Source organism: Lissotriton helveticus, chromosome 2_2, assembly GCF_964261635.1.
Source record: "Lissotriton helveticus chromosome 2_2, aLisHel1.1, whole genome shotgun sequence".
Classification (NCBI taxonomy): domain Eukaryota; kingdom Metazoa; phylum Chordata; class Amphibia; order Caudata; family Salamandridae; genus Lissotriton; species Lissotriton helveticus.
This window is the reverse complement of record NC_136060.1, coordinates 291,184,714-291,212,687: the sequence shown is the minus strand read 5'-3', so window position 1 is coordinate 291,212,687 and position 27,974 is coordinate 291,184,714. Positions and strand designations below refer to the sequence as shown.

The 27,974-nt window shown below is 47.0% G+C and overlaps 1 protein-coding gene across 1 annotated transcript in view; it reads right to left on the bottom strand.

The window, feature by feature from the left end:
* QDPR (quinoid dihydropteridine reductase) overlaps positions 1 to 27,974 on the bottom strand; it is a 106,096-nt gene that overhangs the window by 64,045 nt on the left and 14,077 nt on the right. The window contains exon 4 of the mRNA XM_078678428.1: positions 10,074 to 10,214. Within this exon, the coding sequence (XP_078534554.1) occupies positions 10,074 to 10,214 (141 nt within the window). The remainder of the gene's footprint in view (positions 1 to 10,073; positions 10,215 to 27,974) is intronic.

The following is a 27,974-nucleotide window of genomic DNA, read 5'->3' as shown; positions in this document are numbered from 1 at the left end:
GAATATATTCACTGGACAGTATTGTATCATCTGCTATTGATACAATAGAGCAAGACTTACTAATGTTACAATACGGTCAGTCCCAATTACATTCTATTGTACAGCTTGGCTGGACGTTGCAAAATCTGCGTTCAGGCTATGTGCCCTGGCGTTTAATCAACACAACGTCATTATTCTCTATCTTTAACCTTACTGATACACAAATCAGTTTTGCACAAAAAGGAGCAGACTATACGATTCTGAGCATTGAAAAACTTGAGAGATTACCATTGACAGTGTCAGAAAGACCTGTCATTGAATGGATAATACATGGAATAATCACAATTCCGATAACAACTTTCCAATTTAAATACTGTCAAGAGTATATACCAGCGGGCCAGTATGAAAGGTTGGGTAAAGGTTACATTAAGTCATCATGGAAATTGCCTTATACACACACATGTTATAGTGAAAAGAAACGGAATGTATTTCTTAGTGGACAAAATTGCAAACAATCACTAAGCGGTATACTTCTGTGTCAAGGTATTAACTTGCATGGGGCCTGTGAGGGGACTTCAAATAACCTTTCATGTTACCAGCATGGCACACCTGCAACACGAATAGAGCCATTCTTTAGACGGCTTTCTAACGGAAGTTATATTCTAATAGTGGACCAAGGCTGTTGTGGCATGGTGCCAGGAAAAGCTTATCTTGTAAGCGTGAGCTCCATGGTCACTTTCTGTATGCAAGTATTGTATCCAAACAGCACTCCAGACATGGAGGCAAAAATTTGGCCTTCTTTGAATATCTCTTCTATTCGAATTGATACTTTAAGCAGAATAAAGTCTGTCCTTTTACAGACAACGGTGCCCTTGACGTCATCAAAAGAAATGTATGATCTGCAAGTTGCAAGGACAACGGCAGAGATACATACCCTTTTATCAACAAATTGCCCCGTGCATTTCGCAGAAATGCTAAGCCAAATCCTAAATATGTCAGATACCAATGGTATCCCACATGTATTTAAGACAATTTTTTCGGAACTGTTAACACCCTTCGAAACAGTTCTGGGCATTTTTCCTAATTTTTTCCATTCTGTCTTTGGCGGCCTACCACTTCTGTTGGGACTCGTAGCAGGCATTTTTTTTTTATACTTCTGCTTCGATATGGCAAGCCAAATCGCAGACAAGACTCCAGTAACAATGGAAGAAACGATCCTGGCTATACGCTATCGGGACCGCATAACTAAAGTCCTTGGATTAGCCCGGCTAAGAGATCTGAATATGACCTGGTTTCTTTCATTCAGACCCATCTGGCAGAATTGCATCTTACCTGTGCTTCGATGTATGCTATGCGGAGAAGAATGCGTGTTGGACGTCTGTCTTACACTACCATCAGCAGTACCATTGGATATAGATACTTTGCTAAGTCCGATAACGGCTCATGCATCGTGTTGTCCCCAGCAGCTACCCATTCTGATGACGGCATTCGTTGAGACTTCACCACTACGATTAGGGGGTATTGAAGTACGAGATGAGAGCAACATCACCCAGGTACGACCTTCTGTGAGCATTGCTGATCCTGACATCGACGATAGTAATCATGCTCGAGACTGCTCAGTTGCGGCATTTTCAAACTTGATCGAACTTTCACCTGAAGCCGTAGACAACTTTTTTGCGAGTCTGTCTGAAATGATGTTCTCCCCTGAACAAAAAGAATAACTTTTTAAGCAACGAGCACACAGCGTTCCCTGAACTCTGAATTCGGCCTTCAGCTTTGATAAACAAAAGCTACTGAAAATATTTGGAACTATTTTCTCCCACTGAAAGCAAAATTATTTTTTCTTCGATTCCAAAATATTTACCTTTTTTTTCCTGGCACTTGTACTCTGCTTAAAGTAGAACTATTCTTAGAGAACAGAGCTTCTATTTTTAGGAACTCGAGAGACAATATATTACCTCAGCCTCTAGCACATTTACAGCGACTGTATTTATATGTGATGGAATGGTCTCAACCTTCTTTTCTGTATCAAGAGCCATTTCATGTGTATATTTCGCAAATCGTTCAGCTAATCATATAGATGCATCGTTTTAACTGAATGATTACACTGCTTGAAAAGCGTACAGTACCAATATCATTTTCGTGTATTTCGCATACACCATTTCACATGCAAAAAAAATTTATTTTGGGGTGGGTTGGAATACACATGCACCTTTAAATGTTTACTATTGCTTAGTTTTAGTTTTAGTTTTAGTAATGATGGACATTAGATCGTGGAGTGGGTATTATGTTTTTATCCAGGTGCCTAAATCGATATTACTATTTTATGCCCTTGTTCGGTTATAATCAATAATATCCCTATAACGGCATAGTAATCACATCCATATTCAGTCGTAGCACATGCTGTCAAATTAAGCAAGGCTACTTCCCCAGACTCCTATAAAGCACAACGAGTTCTCTAAACAAACCAAACCTCCAGCAACCTGGGAAATCCCCCTTGCTTTTGTTTTGATTTCGTCCTAGAACTCCTGTAAAGCACTGTAAGAACGGCCAGTTCTTAGTGACATCTTTATTGACGTCTTATGTCCAACCTTACGTCAAACCCGGCACCTTTCAGGTATAAATATACCAACGTTGCCTTAAGCAAACACACGGTGGTGGTTTTGGAGCAGAGCAGCTATCTACGAGCCCAGCTGATGCGAGAGTCCACGGACGCTGCCCCTCCCTTTTGACGCACTGAGAGAGACGCTGTCTTTTCTCCTGCCGAGAAATCCAGCTCCAGTGTTTCCAGATACCTTTGCGGGTTACTGGGATATCGAGTCCTGAGAGAGAGCTACAAGACCTCCTGCTTTCTAATACCCAGGTACGGAGCTGACTAAACCCTTGAAGAGAATTCTTGAGTCAGATTCTTGGCAAAAACTAACTTAACTTAGTCTGATACTTACTTACTCCTTCCCACGTATTAGGCTTAGGTCAGGTACACCGGAGTAGGCGTATTTAGAAGTACGTTAGTCAATGTATATAAGTATGTATATATTTTATCTATTTTAAAGTATCTTATGGCTAAGAATCCATATCAATGCTTTTACAGTATTATTTCTTAATCCTCCTTTTACTGTACGCACTTTACTTTACTATGAGTATTGCAATTGTGGCAATTCATTTCTCTTGTATGAGAAAGAAGACTGCTCAATAAATAACAACCTTTTATTGAAAACGCCGTCTTTCTGAAACTAAGTATGCACACTTGACTGAGCGAAATAGCTGTCTATTGTTTTCACACAACTCTAGAGATACACTCTTATTCTGAGGGAGCAAAGTTGTCATGTTATATGGTTGTCAGAAGCTAATCCCTTCTTTCTGAGAAGACCACTTCAACAGGCACGGAGTAAGCCAAGATATATTAAAGTTTGCAGGCATGCACCAAGAGATGGATCCTCGAGGCCATCCAGGAAAGACAATAAATCCAGCCCTATTGCCAGGCATTGGCAGAAGCTACCACATAGTTCGTGGGTTGGGGTGCAAAACAATGAGAGGAACATGGGGTCAGAACAGAACTTGGCTATATAGTTGGAAGAAGGAGTGTTCAGCGTTCACCGTTCACCTGCTCAGGAAGGGGCAAGTTATCGGCATGCTGACCCCCCCCCTCCTCTCACGGCTAGTATGCAAGAACACCAGTGCTTAGTTCACTTATCCCTTGGCAGGATAGTCACCAAAGGGAGGGGGATTTCGCCTTTGCTGGCCTTGCCAGGACAGGGATAGCCGGTCACACTATCTAGAGCAGGTAGAGGGGATAACGGTTAGTAACTCAGACGGGGGAGTCTGGGCCAAAAAAAAAAACCCGCTAGAGCTACGGGGGGGCATCAAGCTGGAAGGGGTCTTTGAGGGACTGCAAGGGCATGATAGGGCTGTAGCATACAGCTTTTGCGTTAACACGTTTTCCCAAAAAAAAAAAAAAAAAAATAATGGGTCCCAGTGGATCCACCAACAAGACTGAAGCGAAGCATGTGGCACACAATGGTGCAGTTCGACTCCATCTTTGGTGTAAGTATCAGGGTCACAGGTGGATTCACCAGTATAAGCATGGCTCGATTCTTGCTGGTCATGGGAGTGGCCCTAGAAATAGCAGGATGTAAGGAGGAATGCCAGCCTTGTTGGGGGGCCCTGGCTGCGACGGTCGCCACACCCAGGGCTGTGGTAGAGTTACAGGGCGATCCAGAGGCGGAAAGGTACTCAAGGGTACCCTCTTCAGGAGCACAAAGGATGCTGAGGCCTAATATCCCCAGGATGTCTGTGCGGTGGACCCTGGGGTGCGACGGCGCCCCGTTATCCTACGGGCGGTTGGAAGCCTGTACAACCGGGGGTCGCTTGAACGCTCCGCACCTCGTAGGGGGGGGGCGTGAGCAAGAGGGTGGACCGATGGTTCACCGGAAGTGGGAGTGGCTACCCCTCACCACAACTGCTAAGCATCGATTGGTAAGGGCACGATGCAAGTTTGGCCCATTAGGTGGTAGGCCGCGAGGGGCGGCTTGCCTTTGGATCGCCACCTTGTTGGCATGTTGTTATGCTAATAAACCTGCAACCCCTTTTTCCCAACAAAAAAAAAAAGTTGTTGCATCTGCTTATTTATGCTGCATGTATGTTGTTGCGGGAGGGATGGTCAGTGGGCCGATATTGGCACTATGCGAGCCGACCGACCCTTAGTGCCACAAGATAGCACACAGAGCAGCCTAGTGTCTCCGGACCCCAAGTGGTCCCGCTCGTCACTTCTGGCGGAGGCGGGGGCAGGGAGAAGTATAAAGTCCTCCCACGCCCCCATGGCAGGCCTCTTTGCCCCCTCACCCTGACGCTGTTTCCCTCCCTACCGCTTACCCGGCGTCTTCAGGGTTGGGGGGGGGGAATATGTTCTAATTCTTTTTATTTGTGTTGCAGGCGGAGTTACAGGGCGATCGAGAGGCGGAAAGGTACTCAGGGGTACCCTCTTCAGGAGCACAAAGGATGCTGAGGCCTAATATCCCCAGGAAGTCTGTGTGGTGGACTCTGGGGTGCGACGGCGCCCTGTTATCCTACGGGCAGTTGGAAACCTGTACAACCGGGGGTCGCTTGAACGCTCTGCACCTCTTAGGGGGAGGGGGTTCACCGGAAGTGGGAGTGACTACCCCTCACCACCACCGCTAAGCATCGATTGGTAAGGTCACGAGGCAAGTTTGGCCCATCAGGTGGTAGGCCGCAAGGGGCGGCTTGCCTTTGGATCGCCTGTAAGATAACCCACCTTGTTGGCATGTTGTTATGCTAATAAACCTGCAACCCCTTTTTCCCAACAAAAAAAAAAGTTGTTGTGTCTGCTTATTTATGCTGCATGTATGTTGTTGCTACGGGAGGGATGGTCAGTGGGCCGATATTGGCACTAAGCACATGAAGGCTTAAATGCTCTTCGGGGAAGGACACATACAAGAATAGGGAAGAAAGATATCAAATCAGGAAGAGGGGAACTGAGACAGACAAGAGAGCAGTCGAATCACGAGCAAGGAGCAGACCCAAAGCCCAATCCAAGGATACTTCATACAATTGGTCTGTTCCCAACAGACAGCTAAAAAGCTACCTAAACATATCAGATTTCGGTAAAGATGTGGATCTCATGTAGGGCTGCAAGGCACACCCAGTAGTTTGCCTTTTCCAGAGACATTCTGGGATCTTGAACCAACCTGACCAAACCGGACAGGCAAATGTGTGGGCTCACTTGATCAGATCAGAACATGGGCAGGTAGCCCAGATTTTGACCCCGAGGCAGAAAAGTCTCTTGTTCTCTGATAAAAACCGGAATATAAACCTTACCATCGTTGCTGTTAACCCACCCACGAAAAAACTGAATAAGAAATGGTGTTTCCAATGCCATGTATTAATACATCAAAACACGAGGCTCGACATTGTGGGCATCCTGTCCTATTTCCCCCTAAGCCAAAACGCTTGCCTTGTGAAGTTGCCAACTAATCCTTGGAACCCGGAATGATGTAAAAGCAAAACACAGGAACCTTAATATTACTAGACGGTAGCAGTGATCACTTCTTGATAAATGCAACATAAAATGAAAATAAAAAGCTACACATTTCGCTTTATTATGGCATATGGATATTACTGTTTGTCTAACAAAGTTACAACTGGGCACTATGAAAACGATTTCAAGTTTTTCTAACTCACGTGAAATGTTCTAATCTACTACACCCGTCGCCAGTCGCACGGTTGGGTAATTGTTTCCAGACAGTTCTCGGATCATAAAAGGCTGCTCAGAGCAACCACATGTGAGCGACATCAAAGGCGGCCGAGTGGACTTAGCAGCGTCAGCTGAAAAGACTTTCACATGTTCGAGCCAAAGGTCGCGGATAGATCTAAATCTCAGCTGTGAACAAAACCAGGTTTACTGCACATAATAATAAGATCTGCTTAGTCACGTAGTGGTACCATCCACCCCACCCTGCCCCCACCACTCACTCCCAGTCCCTCTGCCGCTCCCTCCCCTCCACTAGCACAGAGAAGCATGCCATCAACACAAAACCCCTCCTATGAACACATTTTCTTTAATTGTTTTAATTAATGCTCATTAGCCCGTTGAACATCGTTTAGAGGAAAAAGTAGGATACTTTCTTGTTTGTATACGTTTCTAAAATCTACATAGCTGGGTAAAACTGACTTGCATTCAATATGTCATTTAACCTCGTGATATTTAAGGCCCAACGCACCCTGCCGTGTGAGGTCTAGCCTCTATGTAATAAGAGCATATTACACTAAAGAGTTTGCGTCTATTCATAAAGTTGTCTGAAACTGTGTCTTTCTTCTGAATTTGCATGTTACGCCTGCACACAGAAGGCCTCAATCACATAGCTTGTTGCACACCTTAGTGATATTTATCTGTGCAAATTTCATCATTACATGTGCAAATTCCGGTTTGTGATTCACACAAAAATTCCATAGGCATTCGTAAATTTGTTTACTCGCACATAGTGTTACTAGTATGCTCTAAATGTAAATGTGAGTAAACCGCCTAACAGAAGCGGGCTGTGGACGATCTAGGGTGGTAACCAGAAAAAAGTGGTTGACGCATCAAAAACCTGCAATTTTGTGGGAATTTGAAAACCTTTTGGTACCAATTTCACAATCCGAAAACGGCTGCAGATTTACTCATGTCATAGGCAGGGGAGATTCTGTTTTCCGGGTGCAGGAAAGAGGACACCCCAAAATTGGTGGATCTGTAAGGTGGGGGTAAAGCAGTCCCTAAAAGGAAAAATATGTACCCAATGAAACAAAAAAAACATTTTTTTATGTATGTATTTCGAAATACACACCTATACCTTCCTATACAAATGCGTAAAGGTTTACATGTCTGTACTTCTAGGAAGCCATGAAAAATAAAACTGAATTGGGCCCATAATTACACACACAAAACAAACATGTGGCATCAATATTAATTTCAAATCTTTTAATTTGCACATGCTCTAAATATCTCAAGCCTTATCCACCAAACAAGAACTGAACATAGGCTACGCCAAAATTCCAATTGTAAGTGGTCACAGTGATGAAAAGAGATATTTCAAATGTTAACAGTTCAATTAACAAACTCTCAGGCTGCCCTCATTCTGGAATCCGAGAGAATCCGGGAAATAGGAAATCTAGAGCAAGAACAGGAACCCCAACAGTACTTGTCTAAAAACAACTCCAGGTTGTACCCCAAAGAGGACAGGGACACTTGAGGTATGGAAATCAGCTTTCTCACAGTTAACAGCTTGTAGAAGAGAAGGTATGACTCTGCAGTCACATTTAAGCCCTTCACTTTGCAGACACCCTCCAAGAAGGGCTGTGAAGGCACCTTACGAGGCAAGATGTAGGTTTTCCTTTTGTGGTACATCGGAAGCTTGACAGGGTGGCTGATTATTTCCTCTACCATTTTCCCCTGGCAGGAAGTTTTGGTTGGGAATCTAAGGGCCTCATCTAAGAGCAGGTAAAGTGCCTCCCTGTTCTTCGAAACTCCTTTTCCAACACTGCAGATACAATTTCCTGAACTTCTAAACGATCCTGTTAAGGTATGAAGTCCCACAACACAGATCTGAGACCCAAAGTCCTTTCCGTTGTGTTTCCTAGTGGATCACCCAGTTCAGAAAGTGAACTATAACTCTCATTGTGATCTCTGTGTCAATACAAGCAAGCTCCAAAGAATGAACCTACAGCTCCTCTTTACAAATTCTGCTCTATGGAGATAACCCTAGTTGTTAAGAAATTGATCTTCACTTCCATCATTTTGAGCACACCTGCTATATCACTAGTTTGAGCCTGGTGGTCTGTATTTATAGAGTTCAAGGATCCCATCACTAATCGCTCAACCTTGGTCTGTTCTTTCTCCTGCACAATGATCGTATCTCAGGGAAGAGCTCTCTAGGGATGGAGGAACATGGCTTAAAGAACAAGTCCAACCCAACACTCTTTTTACTGCACTTTTTGGACATTATGCACTATCCATAGTCACCCAGCTGTGTAGAAAGATAGGATGATGATGATGATGATATCCAACTTTGGATATCAGAATTCATACGAACGCTGGTAGGTCATCATGGAGCAGTGTTTTTCTCTCTTCAGGCACAAATCCTACATAATGTTCGAGCCATCAGGCGCGATGTCACACAGCTGTCAGCCCAATTCCATCTTTCCTAATTCCCTCTGGTGAGCAGCCTGTCTTTCAGGGATCAGAAATGGTCACTGCGGCTCTAATAACGCTGCAATCTCCATAACTCATCCCCACATCATCTACTCAGCCTCCGTCCCTCGATCTGGGCAATGTCAACTTCAAGCGACACACATGTCTGGTTGCCGCCAAGAATCCTTATTTGAATGCGTGAGAAAGAGCTAACACATATTTTATTTAAAACTACTGACAGATTTGATGCAGTTAAGAATACATCAAAATCAAACAAGATTGAGCTAGGAAGGGAGTGCAGTCGGTCACCTCTGTGCACCTTGTAGCCAATGGGGAAGAAGGCGATTCAAGCAGCAGCCTTCCCTGCATGAATGAGAGAACTGCATAAACTACGTGGTGATAAACCACGACTATCTTATAAAATAATTTAGTATTTCTGGACTGGCATCTTAGAAATCAAAATAGTCCTTTTGAAGAAATAAAAACCTTCTAATGGGTTCAATGATACACCTGGTCCTTGAACCAACAAAGAAGAGATTGGCACGGAAGCTGTAATATGAAAAGAACATTTTTAATAACCTCACATGAGGGAGACTGCGTCATACAGTACTCTCAGGCCACTGTAGGAGACAGTCTAAAGGAGTACAGAGAACCGGGGCCTTATATATGCATTTGTTACATGGTAAGCATAAAACCAAGGGGAGGTCCTGGCACATACAAGCATGGTTATTGACTAATATGGGTATACACAATTTGCTTGCTCAACAAAGTGGGAGGGGAGACTAAACTGAACACATCAGTAAGAATAGCCTGATAGTTCTACACTAGGAGCAGGTGCATTCTACCAGCTGGGCCTTTCTGAGCATGCGCAAGGCTCTGGAAGAAGGAGAAACCACATGACGAGCACATGGCTAACTAAAATGGCTGCTAAGAACAAAATGGCTTTTAGCTCATGCTAACAGCGATTCCTGCAATCTTTAACACTTTCTGACTTCACATTTACTGCTCCCATATGGCGAGACAGAAAAGAAGTGCAAACTGCAACCTTGTTCAGACATGGACACCTTAGATTAGACCGCAGGAGCAAATAAATGTTACCTTTAACACAAGGAGGATTTAAAAAAAGAGTCCAAAATACCATAGAGATGAATTCCTGATAAGGTGCCAGAAGGTAAAAATGCACAAGGAGAAATGTGTAAGGACTCAAAGGCTGGTTGTGTAGGTAATAGGATGTTTGGTTGCATCTAATGAGAAGCTGCAAGTCACGCAAGAAGCTAACTAGCAATTTTACCTTGTAATAGACTGCAATTGCAGATTAGAATTTCACCAAAACAGATGATAAACAGGTCTTAAATGAATGGCAACACGTACAAAGTCCCTGAATAACTTCAACTGTCTCTCTACTAGGTACCTGGGGTTCCTGCTAATCCAGCCTTTGCTCCGGCCAGAGTCAGCAAGCCTCCTTCTTTCAGGTGTTTTGCGGCCAGGTGACTGGAGATTGCTGACGTCCATACGCTCTGTTTCCACATCAGGTCACAGTTCTTGTAAAAGGCTGTCAATAAATAGGTAATGTATTAGAAAGTGCCCTCATTTTAACAATGCAATAGTCTTTCTTGGGTTCCGAAACAGTACAACATAATGAAGTAAAAAGAGAACTTCCATGCATAGGTTTGGAGCTCTTTTTTGTACACTAAAGACACACAGACATTATATCCTGTTATATTGCGATGAACGCGAACTGTGATACACTGCGCACTAGCTCCCTATTTTGCCAACTTATATTTGCATACAGAGTTTTCAAATTAGCAGCTTTCGTCTTCTGGGGACATTTTATTGATCTTCCAGCTGGATTGAGGCACTGAGTCGAAAATAGCTAATCAGAGAGCATTAGAAATGTTTCTAACTTTATCAGTCACCTTTAAAGCATCACAAGGCATTGAAGTGGTGTGAATTATCCGTCATCTGACCCCACTACCCCACGTATCTTATTATCTGCTCGACAGGGCCAGAGGCCCCATGTTCCGAGTTAGTTGCCGTCACTTTTTAACGATTGCCCTCTTCTCAATAGAGTATTGTCCTGCTTCAATTCTGGGTGTCAATCCGGGGCAAAAAAAAGCGATACAGCAATTGAGGAATATAATGCAAAGCTGAAGCCCATCTAAACCCTACTCCCTCCCCACCCCTTTCATACCACCGGTTTGCCCTAACTACTCACAGCCCAGAAGTATAGGAACATCTATCTCCGTGGTCATAATGCCTCCAGTAACAGCAACAAAATACAGGTGGAGTCACCACTAGCTAAGTCCAATTAGTGTACCACAGGGTATGTACATTATCATTTTACCACTCCTGCGAGATTTGGCGAGCTTGCTGGTGTTTCCAAGGTCGAGCCAACCCCTGAGTCCGTCTCAGGCACCTGTAATGCTTCCACCAGCGCTTCCCACGCCCTCGCTGCCTCCAGTGTTTTTAGGTCTCGCCTGTCGATGCGCATGCGCATCGAGCTTGCGAGACTATTGGGGCTTAAACAGTCTTTAACCAGGTTGCAAGGAATCGTGGCGATTCCTTGCAGTGCCCGTGACTTTTAAGCTCAATGCGCATGTGCATTGAGCTTAAAAGCGCGTGCACATCAGTTCCCTCAGCCGCACTCCAGGCCCCTGCTGTTTTCACACCCTCTCCCCTCTCCCCGCTCCGCCCCCTCCCCTGCCCGCCGTGTCGCATTTCTCCTCCCCCCTCCCCTTATCTGCCTTTCCCTCCGTCTTGTTTTTTTTTTTACCCGCTCCGCCCCCTCCCCTGCACGCGCTCTCGGCTGCTCTTGTTTACTTCGGATTTTTCTGAATAACCTCTGACAAGGAAATAACGTTATATTTATTCTTACTGCCTCCAATCCGATCTGGTGCTCCTGCCCATTGCTGTCTTTTAGGCTTGTGTTTTGTTTAGCCTGAGCTCACTCGCCGTCGTTACATCTCCCGTCCATTCCTTTGGTGCTTTTTTTTTTTTTTTTTACTTTCAGCGCACGCGCGCTTGTTTCCGTTCTAAATCGTGCATGGTTAGCTGCTGAAGCTTGCCTCCTTGTTCTGCTATGTCCTGAACTCACAGGCTACACCGTCCACGTCTACTCTCGACGTCTCTATATATTTATTTAATAGAGCGCCCGTAATGCTTGCATGAAAAGAATACCCCTCCCAACTCCCAAACAGCAGCGATCACCGTGGCTCCCCTCCCACCTCATTAAGAGTAACGAACAGCAATCGCCATGGCCTTATATTTATTTGAGCGCCCATGTTTGCCTGAAAAGAACACCCCTCCCACTTCTCAAACTTCACCTATCATAGATGTCGTGGCAGGTTTCACTTTCTTGGTTTAATCACGTGGCCTTTTATATATTTATTTAACAGAGCGCCCGTAATGCTTGCCTGAAAAGAATACACCTCCCAAAACAGCAGCGATCGCCTTGGCCCCCCTCCCACCTTCCAAACAGCATTGAGCAGCGATCGCCGTGGCCTTATATTTATTTATTTAATAGAGCGCCCGTAATGCTTGCATGCAAAACAAGCACTGGCGTTGCCAATAGGTCTCGCAGTAGGAAAGTTGGAGCTATTACAATTGCAAATAACAATGCCTTTCATTTTTCTTTTCATTTTAAAAACATAAAGGGCTTTGTCATTTACAAAACCAATAGCTCTAACTTTCCTACTGCGAGACCTATTGGCAACGCCAGTGCTTGTTTCATTATTGGCGCACTTGGCCTATTGAAACCTGAGTGTGCTTTCACTCTGTACCCATTTAAGTAGCTCCACCTTCCACCTCCCACAAGTGGGCCCTCGCGCTGATTTCCAGTTTGCAGTGATCTCTCTCTTAGCCAGCAGCAGGCCTAGGTCTATAAATTTGCTCGTCACTTTCGTTCTGGAGGTGTGCGGAAACCAGGTTTACCTTTCATATCCAGACAACAAAAACCTAGATAATATGGTTGCCATAATATTTAGATCCAACAATCTCATTGTAATTCACGTAAACACACAGGGACCAGGTGCTAGAAGAGAGTGACAGCATCATGAGATCAGCAGGTTTTAATAGCCCAGGTGGGTCATGTCAACACTTACTTTACCACTGACCAACCTGCCAACTAATGAAGAGCAAAAGTTAGACAATGGAATAGGTAGACATGTTTCTGCCCTCGCAAGGATCTCAAAGTATCGGGGCAGAAACATGTCGACCTATTCCATCGTCTAACTTTTGCTCTTCATTAGTTAGCAGTCTGCTTTTTAACCATGACAGGGGCACTCTTAGAATAAAATTGGTATGGAGCTCCCTTAGTCATTTTTAACACACTTTTTTTGTATTAGTTAGCGCTGCACTTGTTATTCTTTATTTGAGAACCCTCTTCACCTGGCAGGAATTTATGCCTATGGGTTTCATGGTGTGCTCTGCGGAGTCATCAGCCATCCTCTGCTTGGAAAACACTGAGGGCTTCTCAGTCATATTTCTAGACTGAGTACCCCACGAGAGGAGGCCAGACCCAAATGATGACAACTCACGATATGTGAATGATGGGTTTGTGGCAACCTAGTTCTCTCCTCTCCTCATGAGGTGGTTGTTATCCTAACCCTTTGACATAATTTCTTTGCACCTGGTCCCCTCCCGCTCATGTTTTCACCCTTGTTCATTGACCCATGGTGTTGCGTGGTGTACATTACACAGGGTATCTTGGGTTCCATCTTGGGAAGCTGAGTGGGACATGCATTGGAGAATGTGTGCATTTCAAAGGGTTTTTCGATTCAATGACAAGGAAGGGGCTTGAATACATCTTGGGAAGAGAGAGTTGGGGCTGATCAGGGAATCAAAGAGTGGGGCTGTGGGCCCATGATTAACCTTTTGATGCACATATCTTTGAGGCTGACAGCCAGGTGTGTACTCTGGTCACTCCTATGAATCTAGTTGGGGGTTAATCAGCTTCTGAGTCCTACCTGCAATGACAGACATCCTTCAGGAGGATGAAGAAAGGGGAAAGATGGAGGGGCATGGCCGACCGGCAGCAGTAAATCGGAGTTCCCGGACCACCGCAGCAATCCTTTAATATCCTCCCAACCCATGATGGCCATAAACCCCATGCCGGCCTGCAACAGGCAGTGGTGTAGTACAGGAGGGCTGTGAGGCCATTGGTGGCAATTTTTGGCACCAAGACACCAGTTTGTGGAAGGGTGTCCCCACATGAGGCCTGGGGGACCTCAGAGGCCTCGGTCTTTGCTGCGCTGCAGCTCCACCCCTGAACCTGGGTGCAGCCGGCACAGTGAGCTACCGCTCGCAGCAGACTGCAATATGTGGCTTGGCTCTCCCCGGGGCTGGCTTCACTGATCTGGGGAGCACCGGGGCAGGCAGCGGCCGTGGACAGCGCCGTAGGAGAGGAATCATTGCGGTCCGGCCCGGGCGGCTTCCTGAGACAGGTGGGTTGGAAGCCCGGGGAATGTCAGGTACCTGTGAGGAGCAGCCTCCCCCACCCTGTCATTTAGGTGTGGTGGCTCAAGGGTCACCCTGGGATGGGAGGTTCCCTAGTGGAGCAGATCAGGACCGACTGGGGCCACAGTGACGGACACTGATTGGATGAGCAAGCTGGTAGGGGGGCCCTTGTGATGAGCGGCCGCACCAAACACCCCCTCCCCCCCATTCAGAGACAGTCTGGACCCGCAGTGTGTTGCGGGTCTGCTCGGGCACGGTCGCCCATGGCGTGATGAGACTGTCACCACAGTAAGGATGGTGTCTGTTAGGGAGTGCTGACCTGCATGAACTGGGGGCTTTGCTCTGGAAGCAGTGCCTGGAGTGCCACGAATAACCCCCCCACAAGGCCATGCGAAACTGTGCTTTACGGGAGCCTGCCGTCCCAGGGGTGCGAGGGACCTTCCTTTTTACCCCTTCCCTCCTCACCTGGCGGCAACATGGCGGACCCTGCGAGGAGAGTGGTGGTACTTGCACAGGGCCGTGAGCCCTCTAGATGGTAGGAGCATCAAAAGACCCTGGGTAGGGCATTACAGTACTAGAAGATGACGGGCTGCTAGGACCTCTTGGGTGAGCGGCCTCTTGAAAGGCTCCATAGTGCATGAGCCGAGAGGCAATTGACTGGCAAGGGAAAGAGAGGAGGAGGCAAGTGATCTTCTTTGTTGTCCTGAACTGTGAGTTGGGTTACTGGTGTGCCCTAACCGCAGATTGGAAATGGGCAAGGACAGAGTGCTACGTGGTGGGGACAAAAAACAAAGATTGACCAGTTTTCCTCCGGTGGGGCACAATGTGAGGTCAGCGGAGGCATGCAGGTGCCCCAGGGTCCTAAGGGTGCCCAAATCCTGGCAGCTATCAAGGCTTCTAGTGCAAATGTTCAGACGAAGATAGACTTGGTCTCCCTAGATGCAAACCTGCTCTGGCCGGATCTATGTAAAATTGCAGAAAGATCTACAACGATGAAGCAACAGGTCACCCAACTGCAGAAGGAACTGTTGTCCCTTAAATCCATGGTGATCACCCTCACGGCACAGACACAAAGGCTGGAAATGCTCACTGAAGATGTGGAAGGTAGATTTCAAGAGATGCGACCTACAATTTGCGGGGGTTCCCCAAGAAGGTAGAGGGTACTACACCTGAACTATTCCTGGAGAGATGGTCGAGAGAGAAAATCCTAGAAGCTGTCCTCCCACCAATCTTTGTAGTGGAAAGGGCACAACGGTAGTATGGCGCCCTCCCCCAGGGACCACCACGGACCATATTTACAAAGATCCTCAACTATAGGGAGAGAGATGCCATCCTTTAAACGGTTCTACAGCAGGGGTACCCGGCTTATGACAATGATGTGATTCGGATCTTTCCAGACTATACTCAACACGTCCAGCAACAGAGACAGACGTTTGGAGGTGCAGGAACACTCGGGTGGTAGTGCATCAAGATGGAACGTTCGACATGGAAAGCTGGAGGCTGGAAAGGGAGAAAACCATGGCCCATGTAAAGGCAGTTACCATGGCCTCATCAGCTGATAGTGGCTCAGAGGTGATGGCAGACAAGGAAGACTTTGAAACCAAGCAGCCCTCCAGTAACTAGACTGTGGACAATTGTTTGTATGGAGCTTCCCATAGGCCGGCCTGCTTAGACCGGAAAGAGGTGCCCCAGGTGGGACTGCTGAACTTGAGCACCTGCCATGGGCTGGCACGTTGACGCTTCGATGGGACTTGCTGAGAGCACTTTAATGATAACTGTGTGTATCCTAATGTGGCTGTCTTAGAGGCTGCATTAAAAGCAGCTCGGGTGGGGTGAGGGATGGCGGGCCAGGTCTGAAACCAGTGGCCTCCCACCTACCCACACATTTAAGCCTGATCTTTTCTTTTTCTCTCTCGGGAGGAGGGGACGGGGAGGAGGAGGGGTGGTTTCCCTCTTTACAAAGTCTTACTTCACAGGAGTTGGAGTACTAGTTGGGTGTTTTTGGATCTCTCTGCGGATGGGCGACAGACCTCTCTTGCCTCACTAATAGTACAGTTGACATGAATTTTTGTACTCGGTGGCAGCGGGAGGTGGGGATGGCGGGGAGTGATGGGTCCCTTACAGTGGTTTTGCGGGTTACATTCAGGTAACCGAGGAGGGGGACACACATGGACGCACACCATCTGTGGCACGGGGGCGGTGGTAGCTTGGACACTGCAATATCGCTGCCCTACAACACAGGGCTTGGTACTCCATAATGTCCTGGAATGTCAATGGGTTGGGTAGCAAGTTGAAACAAGGCATGGTCACGCACTACATGCGACGCTTAAAACCTGACAGTCTTACTTCAAGAGACTTACGTCCTCGGGACCCAGTGTCACTTCCTACGTAGGAGCCATACACTGAACTAGCATATGCGGTGTTCACCTAAAGATCTAGAGGAGTGCCCATACTGATTATGAAATAGATAGACCAGAATGGGAGATATGTGGGGGATACAGGGACTGTGGGGGAGGACTTCAATTACTTTGATCAGTGTATATGCACCCCCCACATCTCGAGTTGCCAATATTGGAATAGGTGGCAGCAATACTCTTAGAAGCCAATTCAGCCTTCCATATAATTGGAGGTGACTTCAATGATGTAGTGGCCCATGGTTTGGACCGGTCGAGCATAGCGGTTGCCCCGGTGAGGGACACGCCCCTGGTGCAATTCGTGGACTCGCTGGGTCTCTGTGACCTGTGGCGGCGGCATCAACTGAGGGACAGGGACTATTCCTATTTCTCTGGGATACACAGGGTTTTGTCTAGAATTGCTTACGTTTTTGTGCTGGAGGGAGAGGTGGCCCAGAGTGGACAAGGCGGAATGCTTGGCACGGGGGTTGTAAGACCATTCATCTCTTTGGATCACAATAGGGTGTAGGGTTCCCTCTTGGGGTACAGGCTGGAAACTGAACACATGGAACCAGAGAGATGCAGAGGTTGTCTGGAAGTTACAGATCTACTCGGAATTATGCTTCAAAGAAAACAAGGGGAGTATAGACTCTGCAGTGGTGCTCTGGGAAGACAGTACTGAGGCATAGGACGCAGAACGCGTTGACACATAAGAAACGCAAAGCAACGGTGGAGATAAAGGAGATTGAGCATTGGATTAAGGGCCTCAAGGAATCCCCGGGGGCTCGGACAGATTTGCATACCCTCTTCACTCTAGAGGTGCTCAGGATTGAGTATCAGGACCTGGCAGTGGGGGAGGTTCAGAAGCAGGTTTTGACCATGCAGAGCAGTCTCTACGATGTTGGGGGCAAAGCGGACAAGCTGCTTGCCTGGCTCAGCAGAAAGGAGGCAGAGGCACGCCAAGTACGGTGTGTCATTGATGAGACTGGGCTCCCAAATTGAAAAAGCCATTGCAGAGGTCTTTGTGCAGTTTTATGCTACGATTTACAAGGCCCGTCCGTTGGCAGACACAAGCAGTATAGTAAACTACTTAGAGACTGTAGATCTGCCAGTGGTGCTTGTCAAGGACCGCCTGGTGCTAGTAGAGGACATAACACTGGAGGAGGTCCAGACGGCCATTGCCAAACTGAACGCAGGGAAGACGTCGGGCCATATGGCTCCCGTCTGACTTTTTCAAGCGATACTCAGGGCTGTTGGACCCCTATATGCTAGACTTTTTAAAGAGGCTCAGGATAGAGGTGCACTTTTGCTGGACTTACAGTGGGCTACCATAGTCATGATCCACAAGAAGGGAAAGCGTGAGACCAGCTGTGGCTCCTATCGCCCTATATCCCTATTAAATATCAAAACAAAGGTACTGGTCCCCATTCTGGCCTCCGGACTCTCAACAGTGATAGCCATGCTTATTCACAGAGACCAGCCGGGTTTTATGCCAGGTAGGTCCACTAGATCACTCCTTTTGCCTCCATAATTGGATGTCGCAGGTTCGCCACAGGAGAAACCCCACGTACGCTTAGCATTGGATGCCAAGAAGGCATTCAACAATCCATAGGCCCTTCCTTCACCACGCTTATAAAATTCGATTTCAGCCCTAAATACATTCCCCCTATTAGGGCTTCTCATCAGTGGATCCCTGGGCATCGCCACCACGTGGACCCTTCAGACACAGGTCCGGACTGGGACGAGGTGAGGTGCTTCAGCAGGCAGATCCCTCCTAGATCCCAGTGCGCCACAGGATCCCCAAATGAGGTCTGTGAGGGGGCCCGCCCACAGGCTCAGAGCAGGTTTCGAGCCTCCTCAGGGCTTCAGTTCGGGGGTCCCACCAGTTCCCCTCACAGCTCCTCTTCTGCTGCCCGACTGCAGGGTGCACCCATCAGATAGGCCACAGCGGTGGCTCTCAGGCCAACAGCTGGCTCCCTAAGCAGAGTCAAGCACTCCTCGGTTAGTCCTAGAAAGGTGCGGGCAGGGGGCCCCCACAATTCCCAGCTGTGGAACCCGCTCACTCACCTCCTCAATGTTCCTACGCAGTCTGAAGGCCAGCACTCACATGTTCAATCGGCCGTGCCCAGTCGGCCCAGGGCTCCTCACCGCCATCTCTGTTCCAGGCTCTGAGTGAGCTGCAGCTTCCGGCAACATCGGCCCTCCAGATCCCACGCAGGCAGACACAGGGCAGTCTCCAGTCCGCTGGGCCAAGTCTTATGCATCACCACAGAGCCTCTCACCGCCGTACCGGATCGGCCTACGAGGTCCCTGTCCCGCAATGCACTGGTGCGGGTCGCCGCGGCAGGAAGCTGACTTGTTTACGGCTCCGTCCCAGTCCCCTTCGGCGTGCGCGGGGAGTGTCCGTCACCCGCCAGCCCATGCAAACTGGCATAGGCCTCCTGATCCCTTGGCTATTTCTCCAGCGAAAATGCACCTCCAGGGCCCCCGGCTCTTCTATCAGGCCCCCAAAGCATCAGGGCCCCCCGCAGGAATCGATGGACAAACAAGAGCACGCAGGTGCAGGATGTTGACAGGATTATACGGAAGGCCGGCCGGGTGCCTTAGGAGCTCACGTCCGGTAGGCCAAGTTGCTTGGCCACGCCCAATTTAAAACCCTCTTTACTGGTGAAGTTGGATTCCAAGTCACAGTTCTGAAAATGTGACTTAGAAAGCTGCCATTTTCTTGTCTCAACAATTTGGGGTCTGCAGTCTATATCCTGCCTCACATGAGTAGGTGTAACTGGCAGTTGGTCTTTGTCCATTACTCAAAGACAGTAAGAAAAAGGGGGCATAGGTGTTGGCAGGATGTGCCCTCTCTGACTTGATAGAGACGAGGAGTTCTCAGCTACCACACTTACACATCACAAAGGTTGTGCCTCAGCATACTCACAAAAGGTTTCACACTGGTCTTTTGTAGCGCCAGACAACCCCGGGCCAGCACAGGGAGGCATGGTGTACACGTAGGTTTATAAATAGAAACTTCATAGTGTTCAGTGTACCAAAATACAAATTGATTAGTAGACTGCTTGGGGATTTCTGTTGTGACAGTCTTTGCCTCAGCATCTTCTGGTTCATTTCGGTGTCTGGTGACTGTCCCCCGAAAATGTCAGGTATATCTTCTGTGTGTCGTTGCATGGTGGAGTGTGCCCAATGGCGTTCTCTTTTGCTGCCGAAGTGTCTTCTTAGAACTGAGCATCAGGCACGACTCACACAAACTCTTGTTGTGTACTTAAGACAAACCGTGATTGCACACTTTGTTCTGGTCTTTCTTAGAATATTTGGTGTGACACTTGAGGTAGAAACTGAGGGGGGTATTTTCCATCCCCTTGTTGTCGTGGAGTGAATGGAGTATGTTGACTGGAAAAAAAGATACTGGAAAGGCTGGGTCCAAGCCCAGGCGAGCAAATTGAAGTTTTCAGTAACACCTGCCGGTGTGTATGATTGTTTATGACGTTGTTGAAGGAACGGGGTGCTGAGAAAGGCCTCGATGCTGGAATTGTGCTTTGGTCCCGGAGCTGTGATATCGACATCCAAATCCGATGTCGGAAAAAAACAATCTTACAAAGGAGCTAAGGAACATGCGCAATACACAATGGAGGAGGAGGCACAATACCTTCTGACTCAAAGAGTTCTTCGAAGAAATACAACTTGCAATCGTCCAAGCCCAACACGAGAGGGCAGAATATGCTAAGTGTAGGAAGCTGGCTCTGTATATACTATACCAAAGTGAGGTCTCGTGCACACAGAGTCCAGTGGAACACCGAAGGAAGGCACATGTAAAGTTAGATAGCACCTCACTCTTTATTTGTGGTAGTGTGGTCGAGCAGTAAGGCAGTATCAGAGGACAGTGTTAAGCATTTGTTGTACGCACTCAGTCAGCAAATTAATTCACACACTCAAAGACTCAACTTCAGACCAATTGTTTTTGTATGAAAATATTCTTTAGTTATTTTATTTTCCAGAATCAAGCAAGCCTGGCACAGGTAAGCAATAAATAGTTTACAGTAGTAATGCAGTTTGTAAACAGTTTGAATTGTAATTTTATATGGCACTTTGTTTTGACTTACAGTATGGTTGCAGAGAAATGCATTACTTTGTAAATGCAGTACATAGACTTGAATGGGCTTTTCAGTAAAATACCAGGTAAGTTACTTTATAGATTATATTTCTTACTCAGAGTAGTATACCTAGATACTACTCTGGGACATTTCCTGTAAACGGGTAAGTAAAATCGTTTTTGTTAAGCAGTACAATTTTAAAGAATTTCTTTAGGTTTTCAAACTCTACACTTAGAAACTTTTCCAAGAAAAACAGTCAATGTTTCTATGGAGGGAAGGAAAAAGCTACTTACCAGTATGCATCTGTTCTTGGCATGTGGGGCTGCAGATTTGTGTACTTTTGCATAGATCGCCATCTGGTGTTGGGCTCGGATGTTTGCACTTTGTTTTTGTCTTGCAAGAAGTCTTTGTAGTCACGAGGTAGGTGACTCCTCCCTAAGACAATAGTGCGCATAGGCATCGACTCCATCCTTATAGTGTTTTTGCCATGAAGAGTAGTAAGAAGTAGAAAGTAGAAATAGATATCCATGTGTAATATATCCAAGTAAGATAGTACTGGAACAGATAGAGGTATCCAGGGAGGCGGGTGGGCGTATACGAATCTGCAGCTCCACATGCCAAGAACAGATGCATACTGGTAAGTAGCATTTTCCGTTCGAGGCATATGAGCTGCAGATTGTATACTTTTGCATAGACTATACAGCAGTTACCTCCTTAGCGGTGGCTACCTGTATCTGTTGCAGTGGTTTGAAAAAGTGTTCTTAATACAGCCTGGCCCACACTAGCTTGTTGTTTTGCTTGCCCATCTACACGATAGTGTTTTGTGAAGGTGTGTCGTGTAGTCCAAGTTGCTGCTTTGCAGATGTCATCTAGGGGAATAATTCATAAGAATGCCATAGAAGCCCCTAGTTTGCGTGTGGAATGAGCTCTAGGGGGAATGCAAACTGAGCGTTTGGCTTTGATGTAGCATATTTGGATGCATTTAACAATCCACCTTCCAATTCCTGCCTTTGAGACGGGATTGCCTTTATGAGGTGGGGAGAAAGTCACAAAAAGTGGTTTGGTCTTCCTAAAGGATTTTGTCCTTTCAATGTAGTAGAGTATTGCTCTTTTAACGTCTAACATGTCAAGAGCTTGTTCTGCCACGGAGTCTGGTTGAGGGAAAAACACTGGGAGTTCAACAGACTGGTTGAGAGGGACGGCGGTCACCTCTCCCTCCTCAGCTCCCTCCCCACTCCCACCCACGACACTCTCACCCTCCCAACAAAAGATACAGAACATACCGTCTCCTTTACCTTAGCATCCCCCCCTCTCCCTCCTCCTATTCTCAGCCCGCACTACCCTCCAGTCTCCCCCACTGTCTCCAGCCTCCACTCACTCTTCTATTCACCGGCACCGTCTCCCACTGACTTCACTACCTATGCCTCCCACCCACCGCCTACTTCACCTACTTCACCCACACCACTCGCCCACAAAAACGCCCACACTATGAAGGACATCCCACTCATTAGCCCCGCAGAACCTTCCAACAACGCTAGTATATCCCCTCCTTCGATACCCTGCCCGCTTTCCAGCTCACTACACAACCATTCACCAATGGCTCTCACCACCAACGCCTTCCCCAATGCACCTCCTGACCTGACTTTATCCACCCTCCAACAAATCAAAGAGGATATTCGACAAATCAAAAAAGATGCCCACGCAATCAAAGACCTTCTCTCATCACAGCCCAGACTACCTCCCATCATCCCTCTGCCCTACAAACGACGCTCTACACACCCTCGCCTCCAACGACACCAGCGCTGGCCGACTATCCCGGTTCGCAATAACTCCCAACGCCCCCGACGTGTCCTCAACACATTGTCGGACCGCGACCTATGCTCTCTCCTATGCTCTTATGGCCCAGGCCCGGTAAAACACATATCCAACTCACACATCCCCATACCCACAATTCTTACAAACCCTCTGAGGCTCCCAACTCTCAACAACAGAGGTTCCGTCCCTAACAACCTCAGAAAAGTTCCCCTCACTCTAGAAAGCTCGACCACCCTTCTCTCTCCCAAACTCAAATGCATCCTACTCAACTGCAGATCGGCCCAGAGACACTCCTCCGACATCGCTGATCTCGTCTCAGCGAGGGATCTGGACCTGGCCATTCTAACAGAAACTTGGCTTACTGAAGCCTCTACCCCGATTATGGACATACTAGTCCCCCCCAACTATCACATCATTAGGCTAGACAGGTCTTCAGACAAGACGGGTGGGGGAATTGCATGCATTTTTAGGAGCAACCTCTCCGTTACTAAAGTCACCTCCCCCTCCCTCTCCTCTTGTGAACTCCTCTGCCTCGACATCACCAGCGAGGGCAAACAAGTTTGTGCTTTACATCTCATCTATCACCCGCCTGGTGACAATCTCATATTCACCCAACAACTCATGGACATGATCACTTCCAATGCCGGCCGGCAGACCACCCAAGTCTACCTGGGTGACTTCAATCTCCACTGGAACGATCAGAAAGACACAGTGGTGAATAGTCTCAAAACATTCCTTAATGCGCTTGACCTCACCCAATTATGCGACAGCCCAACACACGACAAAGGCTCGATACTTGATCTCATCATTGCCAAAGAGAATTCTACACAACTGGAGGCGATTCTACCCTGCGACTGGTCAGATCACCACATTATCACCTTCTTTATCAATGAAAAAGTTAAACCTAACGCGGCTCAACCAATCAAATCCAAAACATGGAAAAGGGACATGAAGAATCTTAACCCTTCTACCCTGCCTCCCCACCTCGGCAATCTCCTCCTTCCCCCTTCTGGTGCCCCGGATGTTCAATCACTGACTGACCATTACCTTGAATCTATGAATACAATAGTCAATGAAGTCGCCCCACTGCAACTGAAGAGAGTCTCCACCAAAACTTCTAACACCTGGTATGATGATAGACTCAATGACGACAGGCGTACTATGCGATTGGCAGAGCGCACCTGGAGATCGGACCCTTCAGCACTGCACCTCAAAAGGCTTAAAAACAAGAGAAATGCCTACTTCAGGAAAATAAAGCGCACAAAGATGGACTTCTTCAGCCGCCAGTTGGACCAAGCAAAAAACAGGCCAAGAAAACTGTTTGAACTAATCAAGACCCAAACAAAGACACAACCCTTACAATCAAACAGCACAACAAGCGACACCCCACACTGTGAAGCCTTCTCTGCTTTCTTTAAGCTAAAGACAGACAACATAAGAAATGACCTCATCATGGATGTAAGCCGATTCCCCAACCACACCAGAATGGCTAACACTCAACCTAAAAACAAGGCATCTTGGCTGTACTTCGATACATACTCGGAAGAAACAATACACAAACTGCTCCGCACCTTGAAGCCCTCTAATCACCTCACAGACCCTCTACCTGCTAATGCTGTAAAAGACTTCATCCCCTTGCTCCTCCCTCTCTGGACCAAAATTGTCAACCGCTCCCTGCAACAAGGCCTCATTCCAGACTCCCTCAAGGTGGGGCAAGTCACACCTATACTCAAGAAACCTACAGCAGATCCGGCTGACCTAAACAATTACCGGCCCATCACCAATATCCCCACCCTGGCCAAACTGCTGGAGAAATGTGTCCAACTCCAACTAACAAAACACATTGACCAATTTGACCTCCTCAACTCTCATCAATCAGGCTTCCGAGCGAAACATAGCACGGAATCAGCTATGACACACATAATTGATGACGCCCTCCAAATTCTTGATCGCAATGAGTCCTGCCTCCTCATCCTTCTTGACCTCTCGTCAGCATTTGACACGGTCAAACATGAGAACTTGCTGGAGTTGCTAAGCACTAGAATGGGTCTATCGGGAACTGTTCTCAAATGGTTTTCGTCCTTCCTTCACAATCGGTCTCAGAAGTTCAAGATCGACAATGTGTTATCTTCACCTGTGCCTGCAGATCTAGGTGTTCCACAAGGATCCTCCCTCTCCCCCACATTGTTCAACCTCGTCATGAACCGCTCGCCACCTTGCTCCAAGCTTCCAATGTTCAATTCCATATGTACGCCGACGACACACAACTGTACCTAAAGCTTCAATCCCCGGAAGATATCAAACATCTGAATTCCACGCTTATTAACACTCAATCTTGGCTAGCCGATAACCACCTCAAACTAAATGCTCTGAAAACTGAATTCCTACTCATCTCACCCCCGGCGAAAATTTCCACCACCCAAACATGGCTCAACAACCTAACAGCACTCAATGTCCAACCCACCATCGTGGACTCAGCGAAATCCCTAGGCATCACACTGGACGCCAAGCTCAACATGCAGCAGCACGTCAGCAAAGCCACAAAAGCAGCTAATTTCCAAATCAACACACTGAGGAAAATTAAACCCTTCCTCCCTGCTGAAGACTTCCAAACTGCTGTACAAGCGTTAGTCATCCCTCGAATAGACTACGGAATTGTGGCCCTCAGCGGACTCCCGCTATCCACAACAGCACCCTTAAGAGCCTCCCTGAACGCTGCCGCGAGACTCATTACTGGCTCAAGAAAACATTCGCATATATCCCCAGACTTAAAGTCCCTAAAATGGCTGCCTATTGAAGCCAGAATACAGCAAAAAATTGCAGTTATGACACACGCGGCCGTGCACCACAATGCACCCAACTACCTCGCTCAAAAGTTGTCTATATCAGGAGGTTCTAGATCCAACAGAAGCTCAAAAAATCTACTCCTGAAACCTCGCAGATTCCGGAAAGAGAAAACTTACAAGCGCTCCTTCTCAGGAATGGCACCCAGGATCTGGAATGCGCTCCCTCCTGAAACCAGGCGTATCTCCTCCACGGCACTCTTCAAGAAAGAGGTGAAAACCATCCTACTGGCCAAGATCTCCTGAACCTTATAGGTGCTGGATCCGAGACCCTGCATTGCATTGTGTCAATGCACACCTTGTCTTTTGGCATTATACCTCTACTTGATGGGGACACTACTACGCTACTTTCATACTACCGACAAATATATGATACACGTTGGGTCACTGATTCACTCTCCCGATGCCCCCACTCAGTGCTCCCTCTATACTAAAACATTGGTATAAACCTCCAGACACCCAAGGTGTACCTGAACACCTCTCTAGTGGGGTCAATGACTTGTGCTGTCTTATATTACTTCTTTACCTGATTGTATATTGATATGTTTTATGTATGCTATTATTATCCTATCATGTTAGTGACTACTACGTTGCTCCCATTACCGCTGTTCATTCCTACTGCCCCTACCCTGTCTTTGTGAAGCGCTCTGATATCTGTAAGGATCTTGTTTGCGCTATATAAAACTTTGAATAAATAAATAAATAAATAAATAAGGCAGATACGACTTTGGGTACAAATTTAGGGTTAATCCTAAGAACCACTTTGTTATGATGGATATATAAAAATGGTTCTTGTATGGTTAATGTCTGGAGTTCACTAACTCTTGAGAGATGCGATAGCAACCAAAAAAGCTAAATTCCAAGTGAGGAACAGTAGTTTGCATTTGTGGAGAGGTTCAAAAGGGGGGCCCACGAGTCTGGTAAGGACCACGTTTAGGTTCCACACTGGAGAGGGTGGGACTCTGGGTGGAATTATTCTCTTAAGTCCTTCCATAAAAGCTTTGACAGCGGGCACTCGAAACAAAGACAAATGTGATCTGTTTTGGAGATAGGCTGCTACAGCAGCTAGAGGTAGCCTAATAGATGTATATGCTAGGTTTCATTGTTGTAGATGCAAGAGGAAGCAGATAATGTTCTGAATAGAAACATCTAGTGGATTGATTTTGTTATTTGTGCAATAAATGACAAACCGTTTCCATTTTGCTGCATGGCATGCTCTGGTGGTAGGGCGTCTATCTTCTTTAATGATATCCATACAGTCTGGCGGAAGATTTAGGCAGCCAAACTCTAAGACCTCAGGTGCCAGATCGCATGGTTGAGTTGATTGGGATCTGGATGCATCATCTCTCCATGGATCTGAGTGAGAAGCTTGGGTGAGAGACGTAGTGTTTGATGAGGAACTACTGATAGTTCCAATAGGGTTGTGAACCATGGTTGTCGGGCCCATGTTGGAGCAACCAGGATCATTGTGAGGGAGTGCTGTTTGAGTTTCCGAACCACTACTGGAATGAGTAGGAGAGGCGGAAAAGTGTAAGCAAATTTGCCTGACCAGTTCATCCAGATCACATTGACTTTGGACAATGGGTGTGGATACCTGGATGCGAAGGTTGGGCATTTTGCGTTTTGGTGTGTGGCGAACAGATCTGTTTCTGGGTGGCCCCACATGTGAAAGAATGGAAGAAGAACTTGAGGATGAAGTTCCCATTCGTGGGTATACTGTGCTTGACGACTGAGCTGATCTGCAATTTGATTGTGTAGTCCTGGGAGGTGTTCTGCAAGGAGATGTATGCTCTACGGAATAGCCCATCTCCATATGCTCTGAGCTAGGTGTGAAAGCTGCAGAGAGTGTGTCCCCCCCCGTTTCTGTATGTAGTGCATTGCTGTCATGTTGTCTGTACGGACCAGGACAGCTTTGCCTGGGAGGTGAGGCTGAAAAGATTTTAACGCTAGGAAGATTGCTAACAATTCCAGGTAGTTTATGTGGAATTGTTTTTGATGGTGGGTCCATATGCCCTGGTTGGTATGGGTTTGAAGATGAGCTCCCTAGCAGGTGACGATTCGTCTGCTGTTAGCACGGTCTGTGGAACCTGGTCAAGGAACGCCGCCCTTTGGAAAGGTTATGTGTGTTCCACCACTGTAGAGAGCAATTGGTGCGGTCGTCCACCAACACCAGATCTGTTATCTGACTTTGAGCCTGGTTCCACTGACGTGCCAAACATTGCTGTAAGGGACGCATTTGGAGTCTTGCATAAGGGACAAGGAGAATGCAGGAGGCCATCATCCAGCTTAACTGCATGAACACTCGCGCTGGTAGTGAGTGTTGAGGCTGACATTTTTTTATTAGAGCCTGTATGGTGCTTATCCTGATTGGATTGGGGTATGCTAGAGCTTTTGAAGTGTCTATTGTAGCCCCTAGGTATTGTTGTATGTTGGACGGTTGGAGATGGGATTTGGCGAGGTTTACTGTGAATGCCAAGCTGTGAAGCAGTTGAATTGTGTTGTGTGTATGTTGCACACAACTCCTGTGTGATTTGGCTTTTAATGAGCCAGTCGTCCAGATAAGGGAAGATATGAATATGCTGTCTCCTTAAGTGGGCTGCAACTACCGCAAGGCATTTGGTGAAGACTCTGGGTGCAGTGGGGATCCCTAACGGGAGGACTTTGAATTGGTAGTGTTGACCATCTACCACAAACCTGAGATATTTCT